At 41.7% G+C, this 22,242-nt stretch overlaps 1 protein-coding gene across 3 annotated transcripts in view; it reads right to left on the bottom strand.

Moving 5' to 3' along the window:
* Window positions 1–22,242, bottom strand: part of CFAP221 (cilia and flagella associated protein 221) — a 123,192-nt gene that overhangs the window by 58,220 nt on the left and 42,730 nt on the right. For all 3 annotated transcript variants that reach the window (XM_070476316.1, XM_070476317.1, XM_020914527.2), the window contains exons 7-12: window positions 18,330–18,433; window positions 11,972–12,131; window positions 6,158–6,278; window positions 5,963–6,074; window positions 5,658–5,766; window positions 2,272–2,359 (exon numbers count right to left, since the gene is read on the bottom strand). In XM_070476316.1, the coding sequence (XP_070332417.1) occupies window positions 2,272–2,359; window positions 5,658–5,766; window positions 5,963–6,074; window positions 6,158–6,278; window positions 11,972–12,131; window positions 18,330–18,433 (694 nt within the window). The remainder of the gene's footprint in view (window positions 1–2,271; window positions 2,360–5,657; window positions 5,767–5,962; window positions 6,075–6,157; window positions 6,279–11,971; window positions 12,132–18,329; window positions 18,434–22,242) is intronic.

Genomic DNA, 22,242 nt, shown 5'->3' with positions numbered 1-22,242 from the left:
CCTAAAAGATGATGCTGTTAAAGTGCTGCACTCAATATGTCAGCAAATTTGGAAAACTCAGCAGTGGCCACAGGACTGAGGCCACTCAGTGTTGGTTCTCAATCCAATCCCAAAGAAGGGAAATGCCATATACTGTTCAAACTATTGCACAATTGCACTCATTTCACATGCTAGTGAGGCTTCAACAATATGTGAACCGAGAACTTTCAGATGTATAAGCTGGATTTAGAAAAGGCAGAAGAGCCAGAGATCAAAGTGCCACCATCCACTGGATCACAGAAAAAGCAAGAGAATTCCAGAAAAACATCTACTTCTGCTTCATTGACTATGCTAAAGCCTTTGACTGTGTGGATCACAAAACTGAAAAATTCTTAAAAAGATGGGAATACCAGAACACCTTAGCTGCCTCCTGAGAAACCTCTCTGCAGGTCAAGAAGCAATGGTTAGATCCACACATGAAACAAGGGACTGGTTCAAAATTGGGAAGGCAGTACGTCAAGGCTGTATATTGTCACCCTGTTAATTTAACTTATATGCAGAGTACATCATGCAAAATGTCAGACTGGATGAAGCACAAGCTGGAATCAAGACTGCAGGTAGAAATATCGGTAATCTCAGATATGCAGATAACACTGCCCTAATGCAAGAAAGCAAAGAGGAGCCTCTTGATGAAAGTGAAAGAGGAGAGTGAGAAAGCTGGTTTAGAAGTCAACATTCAGAAAACAAAGATCATGGCATCCGGTCCCATTACTTCATGGCAAATAGATGGGGAAAAAATGGAAACAGCGACAGACTTTATTTTCTTGGGCTCCAAAATCACTGTGGACAATGAAATTAAAGGATGCTTGCTCCTTGGAAGGAAAGCTATACAAACCTAGACAGTGTATTAAAAAGCAGAACCATCACTTGGCCAACAAAGGTTTGTATACTCAAAGCTATAGTTTTTCCAGTAGTCATGTACAAGTGTGAGAGTTGGTCCACAAAGGCTGAGTGCTTAAGAATGAATGCTTTTGAACTCTGGGGTTGGAGAATACTCTTGAGAGTCCCTTGGACAGCAAGGAGATAAAGCCAGTGAATCTTAAAGGAAATCAATCCTGCATACGCCACTGGAGTATGCATATTCCACTGGAAGGACTAATGCCGAAGCTGAAGCTCCAACACTTTGGCCACCAGATGTGAAGAGCTGACTCATTAGAAAAGACCCTGATGCTGGGAAAGACTGAAGGCAGGAGGAGAAGGGGTGACAGAGAATGAGACGGTTGGATGGCATCACCAATTCAATGGATATGAGTTTGAGCAAACTCTGGAAGACAGTGAAGGATAGGGAAGCCTGCTGGCATGTTGCAGTCCATGGGGTCACAAAGAGTCAGACCTGACTAAGTGACTGAACCTCAACAAAATCAACTATACTTCAGTAAAAAAAACAAAAACAAAAACCAGAAATGAGAGACATCTATGGTTGTCAGCAGGTGGTGAGCTGTCCAGTTCTTATCTGAACACAGCTGATCTCAAACACATGTGGAGTTTGACACTGTGGATCTCAGGTTTAAAACACAGATTTTGTAGGAAGAGACATAAATCTCCTCCACCACAAGTCAAATAAAACAGGGCAATTTAAAAAAGGGATTGGCAAAGGTGTTGTTAGAAGAAAGAGGAGAGAGATTTCTTGTATCTTTATTCAGACTCTACTTATTTATGATGAATATCTCAGAAGTGAACATTACTGACCATCTCCCTTGAACAAGAAGTTGCCACTCCTGAGGGTCTGTGCCATTGGGCTCTCATTCCCACTTGATCTGAATCCTCCATCCTTCTTGCTTTTGCTCAGCTTCCTGCTGTGGGCCTGGGCCTCCAGCTTTAGTTTGGACCTGGCTCTGGTATGCCTCCTGGCCGCTGTCTCTGGGTGTCTCTTATCTCCATGCACTGCAGATCACGCCCAGCATTCCAGCCCGAATTGGAGCCATTCCCTGCCTCTGAGCTGGATGCCTGTTTCTTATTCACTACTTTTCAAAACTGTACCGTCTCCTAGGAAGCTTTCCAGTTAGATGAGTCCTCTCTTGCTGTCCCTTGAATCTCCACACCACTTAGCAGATGTTTCCAGTGACAGGTATGGCCAGCCTTGATTCACTGCTAACGGTGGGTTGTGTTATCAGCCTCTCCTCCCAATTTAACTGTAAGATTTTTTTCCCCTCTGGCTCTGACATCTTGCATATAGCAGGAATTCAAAATATTTAGTGAAATAAATGATATCAGATTAGCAGTAATTCTGACCTTGTATTTGTTGTTTACTCTTTGCCGCTCCTCATAAATGTCTTTTTTAAATTTAAAGGACATGTGATCCTTACCGAGGTGCACCTGCCTGGGGAGAAAAAAAAAACAAAAAACAACTTCCAGAACCCATCAGAATACCACAACTGATTTTAGGATGGAGCATCTCAGCTGAACTGCACAGCTGACGCAGGAAAGCACGCCAAAGAAGGGAGAAGCTGCAGATACCTGCAACACAAGTAGGGTGAACCACAAGTTCCCCACAGGGAAGCTTGTCTCCCAGTGACACACGCTAAAATACTTATGAATAAAGAGACCTGGACACTCAATCTCACTCATCATTAGGAAAATGCAAATCAGAGCCACAGTGATGGACTACATCATACCTCCTTGGATGGCTATGATAATTGACAAAGATGATGATAGCAGTCATAACAAAGGAAAACAAGAGGAATTGCCAAGGATGTGGAGAAACTGGAATGTAAAATGGTGTAGTCGTGAAGAACAGAGTTTGGCTGTTCTCAAAAAGTTATACGTGAATTACCTTGAGACCCAGTAATTCCTCTCCTATGTATGTACCCAAGAGCACTGAAAAGGTAAGCTCACACAAAAACTTGTATATAAATGTTCACAGAAGCATTATTTCAAATAGCCCCAAACTGGAAACCCCCCAAATGTCCACCAAATGATGAATAAACACAGTGGAGAATGTTGATAAAATAAAAGCTTATTCCCCATAAAAATGAATGAAGTGCTAATAGATGCTGTGACATGGATGAACTCTGAAAAACATATTTAGTGAAGAAAGTGAAAGTGTTAGTGACTTAGTCATGTCTGGCTCTTTGTGACCCTTGGACTATAGCTTGCCAGGCTCCTCTGTCCGTGGAATTCTCCAGGCAAGAATACTGGAGTGGGTAGCCCTTCTCTCCTCCAGGGAATCTCTCCAACCCAGGTCTCGGATCTGGGTTTCCTGCATTACAGGCAGATTCTTTACTGCTTAAGCCACCAGGGAAGCCCAGTGAAGAAGCCAGTTACTAAAGGTCACGTATGATCTGACTACATTCATACGAAATGTCCAGAAGGGGCAATACCAGAGACAAACAGTGGTAGAGTGGTTGCCAGGGGCAGGGGAAACAGGACGGTGGGGGCATGACTGCTTCACACTTACAGGATTCTTTCTGGCAGGGATGTAAAAGTTCTGGAACTAAGTACTGATGGTTGTACAACACTGTGAACATACTAAGAACTTCTGGGGTTGTACACATTAAAAAAATGATGACCCAGAGAGAAGGGATGGGGAGGGAGGTGGGAGGAGGGTTCGGGATGGGGAACACATGTAAATCCATGGCTAATTCATGTCAATGTATGGAAAAAACCACTATAATAGTGTAAAATAATTAGCCTCCAACTAATAAAAATAAATGAAAAAAAATGATGAAAATGGTTCATTTCATGTGATGTGAATTTCATCCGACTTAAAAAAAAAAACCTCTGGGGGATTTCCCTGGTGTTACAGTGGATAGTAGTCCACTGCCAATACAGGGGACATGGATTCAACCCCTGGTCTGGGAGGATTCCACCTGCTGTGGAGCAGCAAAGCTCGTGTGCCACGACGACTGAGCCAGCACCCTAGAGCCCATGAACCACAACTACTGAGCCCGTGAAGCCACAGCCTGTGCTCCGCAGCAGGAGGAGCCACTGCGGTGAGAAGCCAGTGCGTCACAACTAGACAGCAGTCCCGCTCTTCACCACTGGAGAAAACCCGCATGTAGCAATGACCAAAACCAAAAATTAATTAAAAAAAAAACACCCTCTCGTACGTCATGTACCCATTATGGAGTCTGACACACGTTCAAAGTATACAGCAGCGGGGTTCCCTGGTGGTCCAGTGGTTAGGTCCCGGCACTTTCACTGCCAAGGGCCCAAGTTCAACCCCTGGTCAGGGAAATAAGATCTCACAGGCTGAGTGCCCCCATAAAAGTATATAGTAAAAGTTCTGGAGAATTGTTTAAAAGTTATGGAGAACTGTTTAAAGGAGACTAAAGAGACACAAGAACTAAATGCAAACCATATGATCTTTGACTGGACCTTGGGTTCCCCTCTTCAAAAACCAAAACATCCCTGGTATAGAAGCATTATGGGGACAACTGGGTAAATTTGCATATAGGCTGATGATTTAATGTTGTATCAACGTTAAACTTCTCAGAAGTAACTATGGCGATGCTGGAGAATGTCCTTGTTCTTAGGAGCTGAAGCCTTTAGAGGTGAGGCCTCATGGTACCTGCTCTCACTTTCAAATGGCTCAGGGAGATGAAAGGAGTGTGTGTGAGTGTGCATTTGTGCTTGTGTGTGAGGCGCAGTGCTAACAACTGATGACCATACATCAGTGTGTGTGGGTCTCACTAGATTGTTCAAAATCTTCCAACAAAAAGTTGCGAGAAAATATTAAGTGAATAATACATGATCAAAATTGAATTTAGGATATGATTTCAAGCATGTTACAAAAAAGCACAGGAGGAAGGAAAAACACCAGGGTTAACAGTGGTCACTGCATTATAGCGATTCTTTTTCTTTTCTACACTTAAAAAACATTTTCAAGTTTTTTACAATGATAACATGTCGGTTTATTTTTTTTACCATAGGGAAAGAGTTTTTTCCCAAATGGCCCTGGGTAACCTGGCACACTCTCCGTTCAACTGAGGCCAGACCCTGAGTACAGACTCACACAAGATTCTGTGAGTTCACAGAAGGGGCTGCCTCTCACGAGAGGTGGCAGGGTGCAAACACCCGGGCTGGCCCCAGAGCATGCAGTGAGTTCTTGGTCTGGGCAGTGGGGAAGCAGGGCTGTGACAGGGTGGCCACCTAACCAAACTTCCCAGGAGTCTCTTTTTGAACTCAGTTTTAGAGTTTCCACAGTTACTTCAGCTGAGTCTGTACATGCAGATATGTCTTGTGTGGTCTGGTAAAAACCTGCATCTGAGTTTGAAAACCCTCACTAGGAGCCTCTCCCACCCCCACCTGCACTGCCAGGCTCCCCCGATGGCCCCTGGAGCTCATGGCCCAGGGCACAGGGGGCTTGGGTGGGCTGAGAGATAGTCGGGCAAGATTCAGGGTCCCTGAGTCACCCCAGGGAGGGGGTGTCCTGGCATGAGGGGGGGTGCACTTTGGTTCTGTGCTGGTCACACTTAGGAAGGAGCATGGTGTGGTCACACTGATTCACTCCTGATAGAAACTTCACTCTGAAACAAAGTCCATTAAAGGGGAGAAAATAATCAAATGTTTCAAAGGGCATAAAAAGTTATTACATTCATTCATTCATTGGGTCTCATGGATAAAAAGCCATTAGCAAAAACACCGTCACCTGATGCAAATAATCGTGGGGCACTTACCACTTCAGGTGATTTTCAATCTCTTCACAAGTGTCCTGTCTGACTTTCTGTTCAAAGAGCGCTTCTTTCATTTGTCTTGTTTTTGAAATCTCAGTGCCTTGGTCCAAAACTAAGGGCAGGAGCAAACGATGATTACACCAGTAATCAAATCAGAATCACTGGCCGGGAGAAAAACATTTCCGACGGCAAAATGTAACAGGACTCTAACTGAGTTTTGTTGCTGCTGCTCATAAGTAGTAAATATGAGAAGTATTAACTCCTTTAGATTCTGCCCGGAGCTGATTGATGGTGGATTCATTGCTTACCTTCTCTCAATTCTTTAATCTTTAATTTTCCTGGTTCTTGGTTTAAAACAGTCGCCACAGCAAACGGATTCAATAAATCTACTGGAAACCTCAAGTTATGATATTCGATTTCCTGAGACCAAATCAGGAGAGAAAAGTCACTATTTGGCCTCTCTGTTGTTCCTTCCGTTGTGGTTACCATAATGCTCACTTTACCTTAATCTTTGGAGGCTTTGCCTTTCCTGACAATTGGGGAAAAGGTACACGTGTCACTGCCTTTTCTGGAGGAACAACTACTTTCTTAGAAAGAGTATTTACTCTTTCAAATTCTTCCAACCTAGAGTAGAAAACAGATATTAAATTAGTATGTAATGCAACAACTCAAGGCTCCTAATTTTAGTTCTCTCCAATAATATCATGACTTATAGTTCATTAAATACTATATCTAAACTATGATTTTTTTTTTAGCAGTCATGTACAGATGTGAGAGTTGGACCATAAAGAAGGCTGATCACCAAAGAATTGATGCTTTCAATCTGTGGTGTTGGAGAAGACTCTTGAGAGTCTTTTGGACAGCAAGGAGATCAAACCAGTCAATTCTAAAGGAAATAAACCCTGAATATTCATTGGAAGGACTGATGCTGAAGTTGACGCTCCAATGCTTTGGACACACCTGATATGGCGAGCCAACTCATTGGAAAAGACCCTGATGCTGGGAAAGATGAAGACATCAAGAGAAGGGGGCATCAGAGGATGAGATGGTTAGATAGCATCACTGATTCAACAGACATGAATTTGAGCAAACTCTGGGAGAGAGTGGAGGATAGAGGAACCTGGCTTGCTACAGTTCATAGGGTCACAAAGAGCTGGAGACAACTTAGCACCTGAAAAACGACAACAAAACTCAGAATCAACTTGGGGCTAAACCAGTGGTTTATGAAAACAAACACAAGGGCAGGGTGCCAGAACATAATCACAGTTAAACAGTGGGGCAGTGGCTGTTGTCCTTACGTTCTCAAAGAACATAGTAAGCGGAAAACAGGACATGCTGAAAAATGTTCCTGGCATCCAGCATAATTCATTCCTAGGCTGTTGGTCTTCCATGGCTAAATTTGTTTACCACACTTAAAAAACTCTTACATCGATTTATGTGTAAAAGAATAAGTATGTCTACTGTTTGTACCAAAATGTTTTAAAAAAGTGATTCATAATATTGTAAAAATGACTATACTATGCAAAGCAATCGATAGATTCAGTACAATCCCTATCAAATTACCAATGGCATTTTTCACAGAACTAAAACAAAAAATTTCACAGTTTGTATGGAAACACAAAAGATCCTAAAGAGCTAAAGCAATCTTAAGAAAGAAAACTGGAGTTGGAGGAATCAAACTCCCTGACTTCAGACTATACTACAAAGCTACAAAACAATATGGTACTAGCATTAAAACAGATATACAGAACAATGGAATAAGACAGAAAGCCCAGAGATAAACCCGCACACCTATAAGCACCTTATCTTTGACAAAGGAGGCAAGAGTATACAGTGGAGAAAAGACAGTCTCTTCAATAAGTGGCGCTGGGAAAACTGGACAGCTACATGTAAAAGAATGAAATTAGAACACTTCCCTAACACCACACACAAAAATAAACTCAAAATGGATGAAATACGTAAAGGTAAAGCCAGCAACTATAAAATTCTTAGAGGAAAATATAAGCAGAACATTCTTTGATATATATCAGAGCAAGATCCTCTTTGACCCACCTCCTAGAGTAATGGAAATAAAAAGAAAAATAAACAAATGGGACCTAATTAAACTTAAAAGTTTTTGCACAGCAAAGGAAACTACAAACAAGATGAAAAGATGACACAATGGGAGAAGATAATTGCAAATGAAGCAACTGACAAAGAATTAGTCTCCAAAATACACAAGCTGTTGTAGCTCATGCAACTCTCTCTCTATATATATATGTATGTATATATACATATATATATAAACTCAATCAAAAAAAGTGGCAGAAGACTTAAACAGACTTTGCTCCAAAGAAGACATACAGACGGCCAATAAACACATGAAAAAAAATGCTCCACATCACTCATTATTAGAGAAATGTGAATCAGAACTACAGTGAGGTATTACCTCACACTAGTCAGAATGGTCATCATCAAAAAGTCGACAAACAATAAGTGCTGGAGAGGGTGTGGAGAAAAGGGAAGACTCTTGCACTGCTGGTAGGGATATAAATTGATACAGCCACTTTGAAGAACAGTATGGAGATTCCTTAAAAAAAAAAAACTAGAAATAAATCTACCATATGACCCAGCAATCCCACTACTGGGCATATACCCTGAGAAAACCATAATTCAAAAGACACATGTACCCCAATGTTCATTGTAGCACTATTTACAATAGCCAGGACATGGAGCAACCTAGATGTCCACCAACAGATGAATGGATAAATAAGTTGTGGTAATATATACAATGGAATATTACTCAGCCATAAAAAGGAGAAAATTTGAGTCAGTTTTAGGGAGCTGAATACAGAGTGAAGTAAGTCAGGAAGAGAAAAACAAATATTTAATATTAACGCATATATATATGAAACCTAGAAAAATGGTACAGATGAAGCTGTTTGCAGGGCAGGAATAGAGACACAGACATAGAGGAGAGACTTGTGGCTACAGTGGGGGAAGGAGAGGGTGGGATGAACTGAGAGAGCAGCACTGAAACATATACATTACCATGTGTAAAACAGATCACCATATGTAAAACAGATCGCCATATGTAAAATAGGTGCCGTATGTAAAATAGGTGCCGTACGTAAGATCGGCGCCGTACGTAAGATCGGCGCCGTACTTACAATCGTGTGAAGCTGCTCTATGACACAGGGAGCTCAACGCAGCGCTCTGTGACGACCTAGCGGGGTGGGATGGGATGTGGGGAGGCGGGAGGATCAGAAGGGAGACGACACACGTACACTCATCGTTGACTCATGCTGTTGTGCAGCGGAAAGCAACGCAGCGTTGTAAAGCAATTATCCTCCAATTAAAAAATAAGTGATTCAGGCTAATGTTTCAGATCTTTTCTATAAATTAAAACTGCTTTGAACATGGATAGGTATAGACAGGGCTGCTTCCATGTCTGCAGAAGCTGTTTATTGGTCATGAGGGGTAGTAGAACCACGCTATGTTCATAAATGCTGCCCATGGAAGGATTTCCTCAAGCACAAGTTTGGTGGGATGACACCTGTCGGTGACACTTTGGAGAAGAGACGAGAAGCTGCTTGAGGCATTCTGACACTCCATTTGCTCTGGTTGAGCACCTACTGGTCCGGCTGCCCTGCGTGACACAGGTTACAGGCCCGTGCGAGAGGCCCGGAAGGCTCCAGGCATGGGAGAACCTGCCCCTGGGTGGGACGGATGCATGATGGACGCACGGCGAGGTGCGAGGATGAGATGCCTGGTTCGGGCATGTGGCCTAACCTGTGTCAGGTGTTAGTGGCCTGGTGTTTGCATCTCAACAGAGCAGAGCTCTGACACCACCTCGGCCATAAACATCTGGGAAACAACCCAGAATATTTGAGGATGTTAAAAAAAAACCACAGTCTCCTTGAGATGGGCCCTCCTACACTGTTAATGGGAATGTAAGTTGGTGCAGTTATTATGGAGAACAGCATAGAGGTTCCTTAAAAAACTAAAACTAGAGCTACCATATGATCCTGCAGTCCCCCTCCTGGACATGTATACAGAGAAAAACCACAATTCTAAAAGATACATGCACCCCTATGTTCATAGCAACACATTTACAATAGCCAGGACAATAGCGAGAGACAACCTAAATGTCCATCAACAGATGAATGGACAAAGATGTGGTACGTATATACAATGGAATACTATTCAGCCATAAAATGAAAAAAATAATGCCCAACAACATGCATGGACCTAGAGATTACTATACTAAGTGAAGTGAGTCAGAAAGAGAAAGACAAATATCATAAAATATCACTTGTACATATGGAATCTAAAATATGACACAGACGAACTTATCCACAAAATAGATTCACAGGCAAAGAGAAGAGACTTCTGGTTGCCAAGAAGGAGGAGGATGGGGGAGGGAATTATTAGGAGTTTGGGATTCACAGATGCAAACTATTATATGGAGGATGGGTCAACAAGGTCCTACTGTATAGCACAGGGAACTGTATTCAACATCCTGTGATAAACCATATGGAAAAGAATATGAATAAGAATATATATATGTATATATGCATATAACAGTCACATTGTTGAACAGCAGAAATTAACACAACAGTGTTAAGTCAATTACACTTCAATCAGAAAAAAAAAACCAGCCTCTTTAAGAAGTCTAAATACTAGTATTGATGATGGAAATGAAGGGATATGAGAAAGCCAGAAACCAAGAGTTACATGGAACTGGCAGTGCCAACTGGATGTGAGTTCATCACACATCCAACTCTGAAACAATAAAAGCACCTGTGAAATCTTCCAAGAACACTGCAGCTGGATCACTTTTCCCCTTCCTGGCGGAGTATCTATGTTCCAGCACTACCTGAAGCCTGGGCAGACAGGCAGGTGTTGAGACATGGTCCTTGAAAATGTCAAGAGTGTTCTAGATCAGATATTAAACTCCAGGTGGGAAACCAAAACATAGTTTAGAAAAGGTGTGCATCTGTTCCTGCTTGGAGCTTCTGCCATGCAATGCAGCACTATTTAAGAACGTGTCTATGGAAGGGCAGATGTGTCAAAGTCCCACTCAAGTGATGCCTCTGAGGAGGTCGTTTGTGTGTTGTGGCGCATGTTGTGAGCTGCAAACAGCACTCTTCTCAGTCAGTTAACTGACACCAGGAAAATGAGGACTCTTTTTTTTTTTTTTAAATGTCCAATGTTACCTCTTTACTGGCTGAACTACTTTAGTTTTACTACAGGAACTTGCAAGATTTGGGTTCAGCAGGTCACACTAATAGTCTACAGTTGACTCAAGCTGCTTTGGCTTCTGAGAAAGAAAATAATAATATAAATATATAGTAAATCACGGAGTTCTTATTTTGATAGTAGGTTGTTAGTCCACTTTTAATATGTCTAATGACATTAACATGTGATGTGAATGTATGTGTGAAGGGGAGAGGAGGAAAATCAAGCTTTGCCTTCATCATTTTCAAAATATTTGTAAGGATTTTTCAAGATTAGCATTTATACTGTGAAATTTTTTCCTTTTCACTTCTATAAACATCATGCAAGTTAGAAAATACCTTGTTAACTAGATATATTTGGATATAAAAATACAAGCTCACATTCACTGGAAATGGAAGTTCAGGGTTAACTGGTTATAATTAAACCCATGGGTTTAAAACTTAAAAATGGGTTTAAAACTTAAACTCATTTCACATCTTTACTCTGACTTGAATGCTGAGGGTGCTTTAAGAAAAGCTCCCACCCAGCATGCTTCCATTTCTGCCTTATGTCAAAGGCACTTGTTATACTTGACTTATTTCAACTCCTGTCTTCAGCATCTTTAGAGCGTGGACCATTTCCCGTGGGGCTTTGCAGTGGACATTGCACAGGGCATGCATTCCACTCATTATAATATTATATTGAAGCTTTGAATATAGCTATGTGGTTCTGGCTTTATGACTTGAATTTTTGAATAGACACTAATACACACATGTGGCCAACAATTCAAACAGCGCACCAATAGTAATCAGTGAAAGAAAGTATCCTCTCCAAAATCTCTTTCTCAGTCAACTCCTCTCTCTTGGCAGAAGCAACTACTGCTACAAGCACAGAGATAGTCTCTGCATCACTGTTATGTTTTAAAGGGTATTTTATGAAGGTTCACCATTTAAGTAAGTTTCAAAATTGAGATAGAGTTGATATGTAACTGTATTTTAGTTCTAGGCATATTAAGTAAGGTTTTGATGGCGTTCTGCTACAAGAAAGAAACAACGGAATGGATGAAAGGAAGAACTGGGGTTTGAAGGATAAACAGAAGTCTCCCCAGGCAGCCTTACTTTAAAGCCACGTTGGGGTAGCACGTCCCAGTGAAGACACACTCGTACGGTTGAGAGTTGAACTGTGAAACCCACAGCTGCACTTTTATCTGTGCCATCCCATACTGAAACGGGGTAAACTTCACTGTCACATTCATCTTCCCATTCGCCGGGATTATTCCTGGGAGGAAAGACATGAGAAAACATGATGCTTTTTCTTCCTGCCAAGCCCAAGCAAAGAGGCTGATTCTCACACACACACATATTCTTCCCATGGGAAGCACAAGTATTTCCAGTATCATTGGATAGTCTTTTCATTAAATACACGTGAATCAACTTCTGATTGTTCACATTGGTCTTATTTACCAACTACTACCTTAATCCTTTATACTCATAACTTGATTGCACCAGTTATATAAACATACTATGAGTCAGCATTACTGAGTCAGAGGTGAATTCCCAGAACCATAACCTTTAAGCCATTATTAATAATTCCCGGATATCAATGTTTATGCTGTGAGCCACAAGGAAAATGAAGGAACACATGTAAAAGTTTGTGCCCAAATAATTTGGTCCCCTATATTTTTGTGTAATTTGATTCTCTGATTTTCTGTCTTCAGGATAGACAACTGTTCTCTCCAGAGGCAAATGTCACATGGTGCCTATTTCTCCTTTGTCTCTGGCGCTGACAGGGCTTGGGACGCAATGAAGTGCTCAACAAACGTGGGAAGGAAAGTAACAGGCAAGGAGGAAAGAAGGATCAATATGCTAGGTGTGAGAAGGACGGCCACTTCCAACTTCCACTGAAGGCTCCCTGGTTTGCTCTCTAGGTGGACTCCTCTGGTCTCCACAGGGGCCTTGCCTGGCGACCCCCCTCTTTCCCATCTAGGGTCCCTCTGAATCTCAGCCCACCCTCTGCCTTGCTCTCTATGCCAACCCCACAGCCCTTTCACTCAGCCATCCAGACATTCACTGAGCACCTACTGGGTGGCAGGCACTGTTTGAGGCACTTGAGACACAACAGTAAGCAAAGCAAAGTCCCAGGGAGCTTCCCTGGTGATCCAGTGATCAAGGCTCCGCCTGCCAATGCTAGGGGTGCAGGATCTATCCCTAGTCAGGGAACTAAGATCACACAAGATCACACAAGCCACATGGCGCAGCCCCCCCCCCCCCGCCCCCGCCCCCCCCACAGCCCCAGAGCTCACGGAGTTTACATGCTGGCCAAGATGGCAAATAAAAAGAAATAAACCAGTGAATGGACACAGAGTAGGCCATGGGGAAGCAAGTGACGCACGAGGAGCTATCTGAGACACGGTGGACATCAGGTCTCAGGCGAGGAGATGATGAAGCAGAGGCTTGGGTGAGCCGTGGGGCTGCTGCTCCAGTCCCCAGACACTGGCACTCTGGACCCCACGCCTTGGCACTTGCTGTTCCCCAGACTGGAAGCCCTTCCTCCAGATCATCCTTTAGCTTCCAATCTTCTGGAATCACCTCTCTGTCATCGGCCTCCCCTAGTTAAGTCTCACAAAAGCAGATGCCTGCTTGTTACTGTGTTCCCAGCTCAATAAATAAACCTTCAAAGCCTATGTCAGCCCACATGTTACAGGAAACCCCTCCTGATGCTCCATCTGCAGAAGCCTCCACCACCGTCCCTCACCGCTACCCTGCGGTCCTCAGGTGCCACCCGAACTGCCACTCTGCAAAGTTTACCAGTCTCCCAACTAGTCTGGAAGCCCCTAAGGCGGACACCCAGTCCCAGAGCTCTTTTATCTTCTCAGATCCTAAGCGCCGTGCTTCAGAAAAATACATAAAACCCTAAAGACTCCACCAAAACACATGCTACTAATAGAATTAATGAAAGTAAAGTTGCAGGATACAAAATCAATATAGAAAAATCAGTTGTGTTTCTATACACCAACAACAAACTATGAGAAAGTGAAATGAAAAAACAATTCCATTTACAACAGCAACAAAAAGAATAAAATGCCTCGAAATAAATTTTTTCGTTTTACTGAGAAAGAATCAACATAACATCTCTGTATAAATTTAAGGTATGAAGCATGATGGTTTGACTTACGTATTTGTGAAATAATCACCACTATAGGTTTAATTAACATTCATCATTCTAAATAGACACAATAAAAAGAAAGCCCAGGAATAACTCATGCATATGTGGTCAATTAATTGGCACCAAAGATCCTAGAATATACACAAGGGCAAGGACAATCTCTTCGACAAAGTGTTGGGAGAACTGAACAGCCACATGCTAAAGAATAAAACTGAACCACTGTCTTATACCACATACAAAAGCATATTCAGGAGGGAGGGTTAATTTGGAGTTTGGGATTAACCGATATACTCCACATAAAATGGATAAGCAACAAAGACCTGCTGTATAGCACAGGGAACTTTACTCAATATCTTGTAATAACAACCTATAAGGGAAAATAATCTTAAAAAGTGACTATATTTTGTGTATATATAACTGAGTCACTTTGCTGTACACCTAAAACTAACACAACACTATAAATCAACTATATTTCAATAAAAAATTTAAAGATTAAAAAAATGATTTCAAAATGGATTAAAGACTTGAATGTAAGAACTGACAGTATAATTCCTAGAAGAAAACAAAGAACAAAGCTCCTTGACATTGGTCTTGACAAGGATTTTGGGAATTTGATACCAAAAGCAAAGGCAACAAAAGCAAAAACAAATGAAACTACATCAAGTTCAAAAGCTTCTGCACAACAAAAGAAGACATCAACAAAATGAAAAGACACCCTATGGAATGGAAGGAAATGTTTGTAAACCACATATCCAGTAAGGCATGAATACCCAAGATACACAAGGATATCATATAACTCAATAACAAAACACCAAGATAACCCAACTTTGTCAAATGAGCAAAGGACCCAAACAGACACTTCTCCAAAGAAGATTAACAAATGTCCAACAGGTACATGTTCAACATCACTAATCATCAGGAAAATGCAAATAAGATGAGATTATCATCTCACACCTGTTAGAATGGCTATTATCAAAGAGACAACGAGTCCTGGCAAGGAGGTAGAAAAAAGGAAACACTTGTGCAACTTGTGCAGTGCTGGGAATGCAAACTGGTGCAGTCACTGTGGAAAACAGTACGGAGGTTTCCTCAAAACCTGAGGAATTATCACATGATCCAGCACTCTCACATCTGGGTATATATGCAAAGGGAATGAAATAATTATTTTGAAGAGCTAGATGTACTCCCATGTTCACTGCAGCTTTATTCACAATATCCAAGAGTATGAAAAAACTCAGTGTCCGTTGACAGATGGGAGGATAAAGAAGATGTGGCATATACATACATACAAACACACACACACACACACACACATATATAATACAATATTATTCAGCGTTAAAGAAGAAGGTAACCCTGCCGTTTGTGACAACATGTATGAACTTGGATGGCACCATGCTAAGTAAAATAAGCCAAAGACAGATACTGCAAGGTATCATTTACATACACATTCAGAAGAAAAAAAAGTCCAATTCTGAGAAATAGGGCGTTGAAAAACGATTACCAGGGGCTGGGGTGGGGGGTGGTGGTGGTAAGGAGAAGTTGATAAAAGGGTTCAGTTCAGTTCAGTCGCTCAGTTGTATCCGACTCTTTGTGACCCCATGAACCGCAGCATGCCAGGCCTCCCTGTCCATCACCAACTCCCGGAGTTTACTCAAACTCACACCCATTGAGTTGATGCCATCCAGCCATCTCATCCTCTGTTGTCTCCTTCTCCTCCTGCCCCCAATCCCTCCCAGCATCAGGGTCTTTTCCAATGAGTCAACTCTTCGCATAAGGTGGCCAAAGTACTGGAGTTTCAGCTTCAGCATCAGTCTTTCCAATGAACACCCAGGACTGATCTCCTTTAGGATGGACTGCTTGGATCTCCTTGCGGTCCAAGGGACTCTCAAGAGTCTTCTCCAACACCATAGCTCAAAAGCATCAATTTTTCGGCACTCAGCTTTCTTTATAGTCCAACTCTCACATCCATACATGACCACTGGAAAAACCATAGCCTTGACCAAATGGACCTTTGTTGGCAAAGTAATGTCTCTGCTTTTTAATATGCTATCTAGGTTGGTCATAACTTTCCTTCCAAGGAGCAAGCATCTTTTAATTTCATGACTGCAATCACCATCTGCAGTGATTTTGGAGCCCCCAAAAATGAAGTCTGACACTGTTTCCACTGTCTCCCCATCTATTTCCCATGATGTGATGGGACCAGATGCCATGATCTTAGTTTTCTGAAAGTTAAGCTTTAAGCCAACTCTTTCACTCTCCTCTTTCACTTTCATCAAGAGGCTTTTCAGTTCCTCTTCACTCTCGGCCATAAGGGTGGTGTCATCTGCATATCTGAGGTTATAGATATTTCTCCCAGCAATCTTGATTCCAGCTTGTGCTTCTTCCAGACCAGCGTTTCTCATGATGTACTCTGCATATAAGTTAAATAAGCAGGGTGACAATATACAGCCTTGACGTGCTCCTTTTCCTATTTGGAACCAGTCTGTTGTTCCATGTTCAGTTCTAACTGTTGCTTCCTGACCTGCATACAGGTTTCTCAAGAGGTCAGGTGCTCTGGTATTCCTATCTCTTTAAGAATTTTCCACAGTTTATTGTGATCCACATAGTCGAAGGCTTTGGCGTAGTCAATAAAGCAGAAATAGATGTTTTTCTGGAACTCTCTTGCTTTTTCGATGATCCAGCAGACATTGGCAATTTGATCTCTGGTTCCTCGGCCTTTTCTAAAACCAGCTTGAACATCTGGAAGTTCACGGTTCACGTATTGCTGAAGCCTGGCTTGGAGAATTTTGAGCATTACTTTACTAGCGTGTGAGATGAGTGCAATTGTGTGGTAGTTTGAGCATTCTTTGGGATTGCCTTTCTTAGGGATTGGAATGAAAACTGACCATTTCCAGTCCTTTGGCCACTGCTGACTTTTCCAAATTTGCTGGCATATTGAGTGCAGCACTTTCACAGCATCATCTTTCAGGATTTGAAATAGCTCAACTGGAATCCCAACACATCCACTAGAGGGCTGAAAGGAGCTACTCCACGTTCAAGGTCAGGAGAGGCAGCCGTGAGAAGATACTCCTCGTCCAAGGTAAGGAGCAGCGGCTGCACTTTGTTGAAGCAGCCGTGAAGAGATACCCTACTTCCGAGGTAAGAGAAACCCAAGTAAGACGGTAGGTGTTGCGAGAGGGCATCAGAGGGCAGACAGACTGAAACCATAATCACAGAAACTAGCCAATCTGATCACAGGACCACAGTAGTGTCTAACTCAATGAAACTAAGTCATGCCGTGTGGGGCCACCCAAGATGGTCCGGTCATGGTGGAGAGGTCTGACAGATGTGGTCCACTGGAGAAGGGAATGGCAAACCACTTCAGCATTCTTGCCTTGAGAACCCCATGAACAGTATGAGAAGGTTAAAGGGTACAAACTTTCAATTATAGAATGAATAAGGTCTGAGGCTTTAACGTAAAACAAGGTGATTACACTTGAAATTTGCTGAAGGAGTAGAACTTAAATGTTTCACCAATAAAAAAGGAAGCTCTGTGAGGTGATGGATATTAATAAACTCAATGACAGAATCCTTTCACGATGTGTACACACGTCAAATCATCACATTATATACTTAAAAAGCTTATAATTTTACATATAAAATTATATCCATATTATATACATGTCAATTATGCCTCAATAAATCTGAAAAAAACACAAAACAAAAACAAAGCTATTTTAGGATTCACAGCAGGGCACAATGGGTGGATATTTGAATTCCAAACCTAAACATCAAGAGAGAAACTGGGAAGCACAAGTCAGTCCAGATGGAGATTTCATTCTCAGAGGTCCTGAGCATCTTTGGGATCTACATCCTTTGTGGCATGCAAAGACAGATGGTCCATGCCACATGTGAGATAAAGTCCTTAGACCCTTCACTAAGATTCTGAAGGCTTGAGTAGATATAATATTCCCATTTTATTTGAACCTGAATGAAAGGTGACTATGAAACCATTTAAGTACCAGGAGTTAAAACTAGAATTAGAATGGATTAACTCCTGATTTCAAGTTTTGACTCTGGGGGGCAATTGACCTGAACATAAATTATAAATTATCTGCATGATACAGATTATCTCAAACTGTGTTTACTCCCAAGTTTCCGGTTCTGATTTAATTTATCAGATATGTAAAGTCTGTTACTGTTACACATTTGAAAATAACACATTCAAACGTGGCTTATTCTCTTTCATAACTGGAGACCTACTTTCCAAGCCATCTTCAATCTGAGAACTCTCAGGAAATTGGCAACTTGAGAATTAATTCTCCTTACCTGATGTTGGCTCCACAGTAAAGGCCTGATGAGGATGGACCACAGTGACATGAAACTCGAAATCCACAGGGCAACTGCACCACAAAGGAATCACGTAGCTTTTGCTGCAAAAAAAGAAGAAAACCATATAATATTATTTTTCTTTATAAGTAGCTCTTTTGGCATCAAAGAATACCCGGGTATTGTAATAAACAACCACAGCCAGGAGGACAGTCAACCCCCACACACTCCCGGGTGACAGCTAGCCGACAGCACATTCTGGGTGCTGTGGCAGGGGCATGTTTCAGAGAGCCCTGAGCCTATCCTGATGGCAAAGTGAAATGACCCTTTCGCAGTGGTAGTTTTGGGGATACAGTAGATTTCAAATATGGTTTGAAAAATGATGCTAGGAGTATTTTTACTTGGCTTTAAATTCATTATTTGGAAACATTCCAAACATAAAGAAAATATTGAAAATAATAAAAGAAAGATCCCTTTATCCACTGCCAAAATCTTCTGCTTTGGGTAAACCAATGTCTCACTTTAACAGATATAAAACGTGCAGAACAGTTGAAGCTCCCTGTCTACCTCTCCTTGGTCCTCTGCTCCTTCTTGCCTCCCCAGGGGTGACCACTACCTTCATTCACCATCATTCCCATGGATTTTAGAAATATCACCACATACGTATGTGCCCATAAAATGTATCCCATTTATCACTTGGTTTCAATTATACTGTTCTAAAACATGCTAGTTTTGCCCAGCATTATGGTTTTGAGATTGATCCATGATGACACTTGGAAGTTCTGTTCATTTGTTTTAACCAGCGATAAGTAGTTCGTTGTCTGTCAACATCACGTTTCTCTCTCTGCTCTCGTGCTGAAAGGTGTATAGGTTGTTCGTGCCTTTTCACTGCTTCAGTGTGGTGATGACAGCCCTTTGGGGGACCCCTTACGCGTGTGGGCCAGAGCTGCTCTAGCTGTGACTGAGAAATGGAATTATTGGCTAGCAGTAAAGTGAAACCATCAGCTTTGCTAGGTAAGGCCTAAGTGCCCTTCGAAGCACTTGAACCAATTGATCCTCCCATGAGGAGCATCTAATTACCAACACAGGATTCTCAGACATTGTAACTTCTTCCAGCTTGATGGGGGTGAAATAGTATGTCACTTTATTTTCATTTCTTTGAGGTTGATCCCACTCATTTTACCCATTGGGTTTCCTCTTCTATGAATTGCCTCTGTGTATTCTTTGCACATTTTTCTACTGGATTTTCTATTCTCTTATTAACTTGGAAATTTTAGATATTAATGTTTTCAATTACATCTATTGATATAAATTCAAGATAAGGGTCATTATACAGAGCAATCACTTCAGCCAACAGTGAGATGAATACTTCATAGCTTTTTTATTTTTTAAACCAATTCATAAATTCTGTCCTAAATCAGGCTCTATTAGAAGTATCAGTCCATCCATCTTAACTGTATGAGATGCGTTCTAATTCTGAAATACAGGGTACCTAAAAGTCATGACGTTTTTCGGGGTAATTCAACCTAACCACACTCAGGCCCCACTGAGCATCAGGTATTTTACAGCACTGGGCAGGTAAAACTAACATTACAAATTACATGTCTCTCAAGATGATAAATGACACTGCCCAAACTTGGACCCTGAAGATGAGGTCAGTGCCTTACAAACCACCTGGGCTGTGTGGGCCTCCAGTCCGTATCCCCAGGGGTCTGTTCAGAGTTACCCCAGCAGCTGCTCAGGGATCCTCTGCTAAAAATTGAATGTTTACATTTTCCTAAACTAAAACAAACAAACAAAGACTGGTAGTGCTTTTTATATTTACCCAATCTGTAGCTAACTTCAGAGCTCTGATAATTCCCATAGAAAAGGTGTCAGAGTATTTGTTTAATGATGATTACATGAAGCCAAGTTCCTGATGCATTAATCAGTCGGAAAAACAAACAATTCCTTAAGGGCACAAAATTCCAAGTGGCTTGATTCAGGAGACACAGCAGTGGCAGGAATAAGGCAGTGGAAAAACTGAACTTGGCTTTCATCATTGCTGTTCATACTATGAATGTCAAATTATGTGACTGGTTTCCTTCATTATAAATCAAGGGCGATCTACATTAATTTAGGTTAAGAGAAATTCTGGCAAATAGGAAGCTGAGTTTATTTAGAAGTTTTCCATATGTGAAGAAACAGAATCCCATTAGATTCTGGGGGCCTTAAAAATTCTCAAATAAATTCCATTGCTAAATACAATAAAAAAGTGCCCGGCAGTGAAGAAACATGAATAAATATACATATCCTATGCCTATGAATCCTCGGTGCAAATAGGAGCCTGAATTAGAGTTCTTCTATGATTTATAGAAAGTAGCCAATTAAAATATTAAAGCAGGACTTCCCTGGTGGGGCAGTGGTTGGGAGCTCTCCTGCCACCGCAGGGGTCATAGGTTTGATCCCTGGTCCAGGAGGATTCCATGCGCCACGGGGCAGCTGGCTCTGTATGCTGTGCGTGCTGAGGCCCGCGTGTCCAACAGCTTGTATACCACAAAAGAGCCTGCCCTCCCCATCCCCACCACCCATCCCTGCTCTCTGCAATTAGCAGGGGCCTGCATGCAGTGGCGAGGGCCCAGCACAGCCACAATAAAGATAAATAAATAATATTAAAAAATAAAAGCAGATAGAAGTTAATACTCTTCAAGTAATGACAACTTTTATCCCTGCTACTTTATTATTTACACATTTGATCAAATACACTAAGGCAATGTATAAAAATATATTAAGCACTTGAAAAGACTTGTGACTTATTTTTAATAAAATCCAACTCAAACTTTTTAAATACCAGTCTTATGATCATGTACAAACTGTGCCTGTTAGAAGAAAAGAGTACCAATTTGCCTCACAGAAAGTAAATATTATAAAATAATATAAACTCAAATTTCTTTCTTGTCCCTTTTCTAAACAAATGTTAGAAGAGGGCCAGACACTGCATTAATTTCCAGTAAATTATATAACATTTGTTTCTACTTTACTCCGATGTTATTTTCATCATTTACCCTAAAATCTACCATTGTATTAGCCAGGAGTAATCAACAATTTCTTGAGAGAATGCATAATCTTGTGAACTTATTGGGGATGACATAAAAGCAAATTTCTTCTCTAATTAAAACCCTCCATGTTTAGAGAGTGGACTGAGTGAGCCATCTGGACATACATAGTACTGGACTCCTTTTTGGAGAATGAAGGTTGACTGATAATGTCACCGAGAGGGACTGTATGGGGCTTTCCTGGAACAGACACCCCGCCCTGACCCCCATGTCCTCTACCTGCCTCTCCACTGCAGAAAAACTGTGGCCTCCTAGACCTCCCCTGAGCTCCAAAGAGTCAATTTAATCAGAGAACGAGAAAATGGAGAAAGAAAGGAAAACCATCAGGCAAGACAAAATTCTAATACTTTAGCCATTAGACAAAGTCAAGGACCTTCAGTCTCTCCTCAAGGGCCATAGATAATATTCTGGGCCACATCCTTTGAGCTGTCTTGTAGCTTCTGAGATTCCCACCAGGTGGGAGAAGTTGCTGGTATGCTACCCACAAGCATGTAGACTCCAGATTGGTTGGGACCAGAAGGTTGACGATGCTGACTCCTGATAACCTCACCATAATCCAATCAGAAGAATGTCGATGAGCTGACCACACACCCTACTACCCTCTTTCTTCACTCTGTCTTTAAAAACCTTCCCATGAAACCTTTCAAGGAGTTCAGGCCCTTTAAGCACTAGGTGTCTAGACTCCTTCCTGGGTGCCTGCAGTTAACACTGCACTTTCCTTCACCACGACCTGCTGTCATTAGGATGGCTTTGCTGCAAATGGGCAAGCGGACCCAAGCATGATTCAGTAACAGTAAAAAGCATGACAGACGCTAACT

Source organism: Odocoileus virginianus, chromosome 13, assembly GCF_023699985.2.
Source record: "Odocoileus virginianus isolate 20LAN1187 ecotype Illinois chromosome 13, Ovbor_1.2, whole genome shotgun sequence".
In the NCBI taxonomy this organism is placed as follows: domain Eukaryota; kingdom Metazoa; phylum Chordata; class Mammalia; order Artiodactyla; family Cervidae; genus Odocoileus; species Odocoileus virginianus.
This window is presented reverse-complemented; position numbering and strand designations above follow the sequence as displayed.